The sequence below is a fragment of the Rattus rattus genome, chromosome 16 (genome assembly GCF_011064425.1).
Source record: "Rattus rattus isolate New Zealand chromosome 16, Rrattus_CSIRO_v1, whole genome shotgun sequence".
NCBI lineage: Eukaryota > Metazoa > Chordata > Mammalia > Rodentia > Muridae > Rattus > Rattus rattus.
This window is the reverse complement of record NC_046169.1, coordinates 25,358,550-25,366,382: the sequence shown is the minus strand read 5'-3', so window position 1 is coordinate 25,366,382 and position 7,833 is coordinate 25,358,550. Positions and strand designations below refer to the sequence as shown.

Below are 7,833 nucleotides of genomic sequence, written 5' to 3'. Positions count from 1 at the left end.
TGCAAACCAGCCTGTCTTAAAGCTAAGCCTTGGCCCAAGAATCTTACCTAACTTAAAAGGTTTTGGAACCAGCGTACTAGACTATAAATATCCAAGCAAACTATCCTTACACAAGCCGCAAGCTCTCACCACACCGCAGATTTTTCTTGGGTCACTAACACGGTGGTGGGTGGCGGTTCTGACTGTGTTAACCTCAGCCTTCCGGACCACTGTTTCCCCAGACCCAACTTCCTTGGCTGAAAGGCAGAGGACCAGGGGGGATCCGAAGGTGAAGCCTGAGCCTGCGCCCCTGACTTCTCCCACCTCGCACCCCGTCCCCGCCCCCGCCCCCGCCCTCGCCCGGGACTCAGCAGGTCTAGGGCGCATCCCAGCCTCAAGTCTGTCCGCTATGTCTGACAAATGAAGGAGGGGGGGATCCCTGCAGATGGGACGCTGAGGCCTTGTTTTAATTAGAAGTCGATCCTCTGGAAGAAGCTCAGGGCAGGGCGGGGAGGAGGGGTCCTGGGCAGCCTCGCTCATAGCTTGGCTGTTGGAGCTGCTCACCGAGGGGTTCCAGGCACGTGTACACCTAACTCGGCCCTGGGGTGCTCAGGACTGGCCGAAAGATAAGCAGAGTGTTTAGCTGCCCCTGTACAGTGGGGGAGTCCGGACTGGAGGTCTTGGTAGTTTCCCAAACACTTCAAACGCAGACCTAAATGGGGGTGGGGTGGGGTCTAAGGAGACAGTGGGCCACAGCCCTGAGGGCTGTTTATCCAAAGCTAAGAGTCTGCGACAGGTGCCGCACCCCAGATCTTTCGGACATCCAAGGATTGGGGTAGGCTCCTACGGTGCACTCATTCCTTGTGTGGAGGACTGAGGTGGAAGCTCCGTGTCCTTATCACAGACTAAAACAGACCAAAACCAACCAAGGGACTGGAGCCAGCACCGCAAGGCACAGAGAGGGCCCTCCACTCTGCGTGGGAACAAGCGATGCGCGTGTAGACTGGGCTCAGCTTCCACCTCCCAGGAGGGCGCAGGCCGAGCACATCTTTCGCCAAATAATATAAATACACAACTTCCTATAATAAATAAACCCAACCGCTTGGAGAAACCACCGGCCGGCTTGGCACGATGGTCCCCAACACGGTGGCCTTGGCGGGGCAAGGGTCACTACGATTCAAGCGGAGCCCCTCTTCCCGGGGTGCGGGGTGTCAGCGGCCCGGAAAGTCTCCTCCCCGTCCCCTCCCCTCTTTCTTTGAGTAGACCTTGCAGAAAAGGCCCTAAACTCCGGCTTCCCAAGTCCCCTCCCCCTCCCCTGCGCTCGGCTCTTTTGAAATTTCAAAGGCAGCCCCTCCCCGGAGTCCGAGCCCCGCGCCCCGGGCAGCAAACCCCGGGTTTCGGGAAGATGCGGGCAGCTTTACAAGCCGAGGGGCCACTTTATGAGCACGGTCATAAAACGCAAATCCCGTGTCTCTTTGAAAGTGCCCTCCGCCAGGGCCCCGTCGTAAAAGTAGAGGATGAGTCCCCCAGCCCCCAACCCCGGCGAGGACCACCCTTACCCGGGTCCCCAAACTTCCCGTAACCTCGGCGTCCTTGGGGTACCGGGGACAATCGCAAGCCCCCCGCCCCCCAAATAGGGGCGGGGAGGGCAGGCTGAGAGGCCGGCAGGAGGTGAGGCTGGAGGCCGGGGTCCAGCCCCAAGCTGGGGCTGAGGGCGGAGGCTGCCCGGGGCGCAAGGCTTTCTGATGCAAAGCAGCAGTGGGGCGGGGCGGCGGGCGAAGGCGGGGCCTGTCACCAATCGGCTTTTTTCCTCTTTCCTACCCTTTGCCTCTTTGCAAGTCTTCTCTTCCCGGGACGCCGAGCTCAAAACAGCTGCGGGCGCCGGGAGGGAGGAGCTCCGGGGCCCGGGGCCACGGTGCGCCCGCGCTGCCCCACTGAGGTCCGCGATCGCGCGCGCCCGGAAGAAGAGGCCAAAGTTTGCGCGCAGAGCCGCGCTCGCTCCGCCGTATTGTTTGCAAACTTCGTTCCCCTCCCCCGCCGCCCCGGACTCGGCCGAGGCCGCTCGCCCACCGCGGTGGCCCCGGGCGCCGCGAGCGCTCCAGCCAGACTGGATGGGCATGCGCGGGGGCCCGAGCCAGGGCGCGGAGCCGCGGGCAGCAGCAACAGCCGGTGCCCGGGAGCGGCGGCACTGAGCGGCGCAGGGACACCGCGGGCGCCACCATGCAACACCCGGGCCCACGCCTGTGGCTGATGCTGCAGGTGATGATGGGTTCGTGCGCGGCCATCAGCTCCATGGACTTAGAGCGCCCTGGAGACGGCAAGTGCCAGCCGGTGGAGATTCCCATGTGCAAGGACATCGGCTACAACACCACCCGCATGCCCAACCTGATGGGCCACGAGAACCAGCGGGAGGCGGCCATCCAACTGCATGAGTTCGCGCCGCTCGTGGAGTACGGCTGCCACGGCCACCTCCGCTTCTTCTTGTGCTCGCTGTACGCGCCCATGTGCACCGAGCAGGTCTCCACACCCATCCCTGCTTGCCGGGTCATGTGCGAGCAGGCCCGGCTCAAGTGCTCGCCGATCATGGAGCAGTTTAAATTCAGGTGGCCGGACTCCCTGGATTGCAGCAAGCTCCCCAACAAGAACGACCCCAACTACCTGTGCATGGAGGCACCCAACAACGGCTCCGATGAGCCCAGCCGTGGCTCTGGCATGTTCCCTCCGCTCTTCAGACCCCAGAGGCCCCACAGCGCGCAAGAGCACCCACTAAAGGACGGGGGTCCCGGGCGCGCAGGCTGTGACAACCCAGGCAAGTTCCACCACGTGGAGAAGAGCGAATCCTGCGCACCGCTCTGCACTCCGGGGGTGGATGTGTATTGGAGCCGCGAGGACAAGCGCTTCGCTGTGGTCTGGCTGGCCATCTGGTCCGTGCTGTGTTTCTTCTCCAGCGCCTTCACCGTGCTCACCTTCCTCATCGACCCATCACGCTTCAGGTACCCCGAACGTCCCATCATCTTTCTCTCCATGTGCTACTGCGTTTATTCGGTGGGCTATATCATCCGCCTCTTCGCGGGAGCGGAGAGCATTGCCTGCGACCGGGACAGTGGGCAGCTGTATGTTATCCAGGAAGGGCTGGAGAGCACGGGCTGTACCTTAGTCTTCTTGGTACTTTACTACTTCGGCATGGCCAGCTCTTTATGGTGGGTTGTTCTCACTCTCACTTGGTTCCTGGCTGCTGGCCGGAAGTGGGGCCATGAGGCCATTGAAGCCAACAGCAGCTACTTTCACCTGGCAGCCTGGGCCATCCCGGCTGTGAAGACCATCTTGATCCTGGTGATGCGCAGGGTGGCAGGGGATGAGCTCACTGGTGTGTGTTATGTGGGCAGCATGGATGTCAATGCTCTGACCGGCTTCGTGCTGGTCCCGCTGGCTTGCTACCTAGTCATCGGCACTTCCTTCATCCTGTCTGGCTTTGTGGCTTTATTCCACATCCGGAGGGTGATGAAAACAGGTGGGGAGAACACGGACAAGCTGGAGAAGCTCATGGTACGCATAGGGGTCTTCTCCCTCCTCTACACCGTGCCGGCCACCTGTGTGATTGCTTGTTACTTTTATGAACGCCTCAACATGGACTACTGGAAGATGCTGGCCACCCAGCACAAGTGTAAAATGAACAATCAGACCAAGACACCCGACTGCCTGATGACCACCTCCATCCCTGCCGTGGAGGTCTTCATGGTCAAAGTGTCCATGCTTCTGGTGGTGGGCATTACCAGTGGGGTGTGGGTCTGGACTTCCAAGACCCTGCAATCCTGGCAACAGGTATGCAGCCGGGGGCTAAAGAGAAAAAGCCGGAGGAAACCAGCCAGTGTGGTCACCAGTGCAGGGATCTACAAAAAAGCCCAGCACCCCCAAAAACCTCATCTTGGGAAGTATGAGCTTCCTGCCCAGCCTTCAGCCTGCGTGTGAAGGCTGCTGACTGCAAGAATAGGAGAGGCAAAGCGCAAATGGGCAGCTTTTCTTCATTGGCTGATTGTTGGTAAATCAAAGTAAAAAGTATATATATACATATATGTGTATGCATGTGTGTATAGATATACTTACACACACATATATGGAGTCTACCTTGGATTTCAGAACTATGTCATAGGCTGCAGGTAAAGGGTTCTGTTCAGTTTGCTGCCTCCCTGAAGGGTCGCTCATTAAGGAAGGAGCCTCTCGTGTAACTCATTTGTGGTAAAGTCGTTGATTCAACCACCCTCTGGAAAACTTTTGTTTAGGCCTCAAACACACATGTGTGCATTCAGAGGACTTTTCCGCCTGTGTACAAACTCGAGGCTGGAGAGCTCCTTTGCCAGCCAAAGAGCTTCCTTTGGACCAGCAAATGAACCACCCCACTCTGCTCTCCCTCCCTCCCCCCAGCTGTATTGAGGGGGAGGGAGTGAGAAGTGGGGGGAGGTAAAAGAAGGGACCCTGAGCCCAAGGCCTGCCTGCAGGTCCCTTCTTTGTAGCCGTGTTTCTCCGACACAGAACCCACCCTACCCTCCCATCCCACTGCAAATCTAACACTGGAGAACTCAAATGGTGTGCAATACTGTTTTTTTGTTTTTTGTTTTTTGTTTTTTTTACATTCCCCCCCTCCCTATGAAAACAAATGAGAGGGGGAAAAAAAGTATTCTGTTGTAAATAAAAGGCAACAAAAGAAATCATCCAACAAAAGAATTAAGAGGCCCAAGCCTCAGGGGGGGAAAAAAAAACCCTTCAGCCTGATACATTTTGTGGCTTTTTAATGGAAACCAAGCCAGTGTGTTCACTGATTTGTGGAGAGGAGAGGGGAGGGGGAAATCAGTGGAGAGCACCAGAGGGCTTATTGACTCTCTGAATTGTTAAACAAATGATTTCCATGAGTGGTCTTGAAGCACTTGGGAAGACAAACTTTGTTTCCAGCCAGGGAGGGCAATGCCTGCCTCTGTATATCTGTAATATATGATATTTTTCATGCTCCACTATTTTATTAAAAATAAAAGACGTTCTTTAGTTTGCTGCTGCTAGTCACTGTGCGTTGGTGAGGGGAATTTTCTCTGTTTCCGGGCGGATTCTGGATATGCGAGGCTGGTTAGACATTGACCGTGAACCTGGAGATAGGCAGGGTCTGGAGCTGGCAAAATATATCATCCTGGAGCTTGGAAGCTTGCGTGCAGGCAGTGGGTTAAGCTGGTGGTGACTCCTGCCCACAAGGCTCCATGGACACGGAATACCGAGACCACACTCACCCGAGAACCCTGTGAACCCCCTCCAGGAGCCAGCAGAGGAGAGGCAACTGTATTTACCTGACCTACTATGTGCACCATTCCGAGTGGACCACTCTATTGCAAGTCTGGGACCATGGGGTACGTTTCAGAGCTGGATAGGTGAAAGCGGAAGTAAGTGGGGTCACCAGCAACAAGTTCAGAAGCTCGGTCACCTCAAAAGTTTCATCATTAAGGCAGCTATTGGGCCTTGAGCAGACCCAGGATCCACTGTACTAAGGCTTGACTGAACCGAAGTTCTAGCTAGAAGGACTCAAGGGCACAGTTCGGCTCTGAGGAGTTGGGGAGAGCGGGTCAGTGTAGACCTACTGTGCCATCCTCAGAGTCTAGCTGGCCATCTCCGACCTCCATTGCTCAGAAGCACTTAAAACTATTTTAAGTCCTTAGACATACCAGCTTGATTGTGGCTTTCTGAAGCAAGCACCTGAAAGGGGGCTCTCCTTCCAGCAAGACCAGAATGAAGGACCCAGAAGGGTTGTAGGAATTTCACAGGGCCATGGGTCCTTAAGCAGGAAGGACAGGTGAACTGGGTAGTCTGGGAAAAGTTCTAGAAATCATTGCCAGGCAGCCAGGCCATCAGTGAGTGTAAAACCCAGAATCCAGAATCATGGGAATAAAACCTCTATATTGACTATGGTTGCCCTCACCCCCAGAAGAGAACACTAAATTGTGTGTGTGTGTGTGTGTGTGTGTGTGTGTGTGTGTGTGTGTGTATCACACACTGACCAGACCCAGACTCAACTGCCTGCCTAAGCTGTAGGGCTCAGCTGTGTAGGTTTTGAAAGTTCATCCAGAGGAATACCCCCGCCAAGAACAAGGATAAGGCCTTTCTTGTTCAGCCGTGAACCTGCTTGCCGGTGGCCCCATCCCCAACAGTGCCTGGATCGCGTTTACAAACACAATCAAGACTAACAGGGCCCAGGCTTTAACAGGGCCCAGTGTGCTTTAACATGTGCTCCCTGGGCCACAGTGAGAACTGTGCTTCTAACATAAACTTTTCCTGCACCTTCTCTCGTTTCATCCCATCTCTGTATCTCTACCTGTATCTGTCTCCTGCAGATGAACTCTAGTTATCAACCAGACCGTAGTCTTAAAGAAAAACACCAAAGCTTGAAAGTTAGCATACTCCCATGCACACGCAGACATACACACGCGTGCATATATACACACACAAACAAACACAATCTTTGGACCCCCCTCCCTCCCCTCAGCTCTGTCCAGACCTCAGAAAGGAACTGCTGTTTCCTTAATGTGGAGACTGCAGGCTTTCACTCCAGGACCGCAGCAATGCGGATGGAGCTGAGAAGCGATATAGTTAGAAGTTGCCCAGAAGATGAACGCCAAGGTCACACAGCCCTTAGCTCTTTATCTACCACCAGCAGTTGCTCACAGGTTACACACAGAAGGCCCCTGACTTAGGGAAACCATAGCTTCGTAGAGGAGACAGCGGCTCACATCTCATGAGTTCCAAATATTGGGGAGACATCCTGAAGCAGGAGTCCCCACCAGGGGTTGGGAGACCCAGCATAAGTGCAAAGGCAGAATTAAGGGTAGGGAATAGAATGCCCCATTGAGAAAATGACAGGCAGGGCCTGGCTGATCCCCCTTATATACTTCACACCATGCAGTACGGGTCACAGGGAAAGAATGGGGAGATAAGCTGTGGCCACAGCCCAGGCAGATATGAGAGCCTCTCTGGCTTCTTAGGAAGCCGTCTTTCAGTAGATGGGATGGGGAGATCCAAGAAACACCAGGTGTCTGTATGTCCAACCCTCTGTCGAGGAAATTCAAGGTTCAAAGAGCTCAGGAATCCAGCCTGAGGTCTCAGAGCTTATTTTTTGAACCCAGGGTCTCTCCCTAAACTAGGAGCTCACCCTGGCTAGACTGGCCAGTAAGCTCCTGCAATCCTCCGGTCTCTGCCTCTCTAGCAACGGAATTATGAATACAGTGCTACACTCCAGTGTTGACAGGGAGCTAGGGGTTCCAGTTCAGGGTTCCTCTGATATTCTTAGAAGCAGTATGCCCTATACAGCCCAGTGCCAGGATAGAGAGGCCAGGCCTATTAATATATCCATTGCTCCTCCCCTCAGAGAGTCAACCTTGCCTTGGCTAATGGTCTCCAAAGAGAACGAGCTTTGAGCTTTTTCTTACGGGAACACTTTCCGATGCCAGGCACAGGATTCCGAGAATACCCTCTGATCTTGCAAGTGTAAAAGTCAGCGCAGTGGCTTCGCCCGGTGAGGGGGACCCTGGCTCTGTGACTTTGAACACCCTCACATCACAGCCACCTCCCAGGGACAGGGGCTCTGTACTGACTCCTCCCCATGCAAACGGACGGAGCAGCAGGGACAACTTGAAGATGAGAAACGCTGACAGGCTGCAGGGGAGCCCCGGGATGACATGGGGCTGGGGGTTTTCATGTTTTATTAAGAGTGCGAAGGCCAAGCTGGGGGGAGGAGGGACAGAGGCGTTTGAAATCCAAAAGGAATGAGTTTCCATCAGGTAGGTGAGCTGTCGTAATTGGGGACACCCCTAGGAAAATGAC

The 7,833-nt window shown here is 55.2% G+C and overlaps 1 protein-coding gene across 1 annotated transcript; it reads left to right on the top strand.

Moving 5' to 3' along the window:
• Window positions 1-1,832: 1,832 nt before the first annotated feature.
• On the top strand, window positions 1,833-5,034 carry Fzd10 (frizzled class receptor 10). Its single transcript, XM_032887084.1, has one exon. The coding sequence runs from the start codon at window positions 2,200-2,202 to the stop codon at window positions 3,946-3,948; it is 1,749 nt and encodes a 582-aa protein (XP_032742975.1). The 5' UTR covers window positions 1,833-2,199; the 3' UTR covers window positions 3,949-5,034.
• The last annotated feature ends 2,799 nt before the right edge of the window (window positions 5,035-7,833 follow it).

Excerpts from the sequence above, each read along its gene's own strand:
- Fzd10 (XM_032887084.1), top strand. The coding sequence starts at position 2,200 with ATGCAACACCCGGGCCCACGCCTGTGGCTGATGCTGCAGGTGATGATG.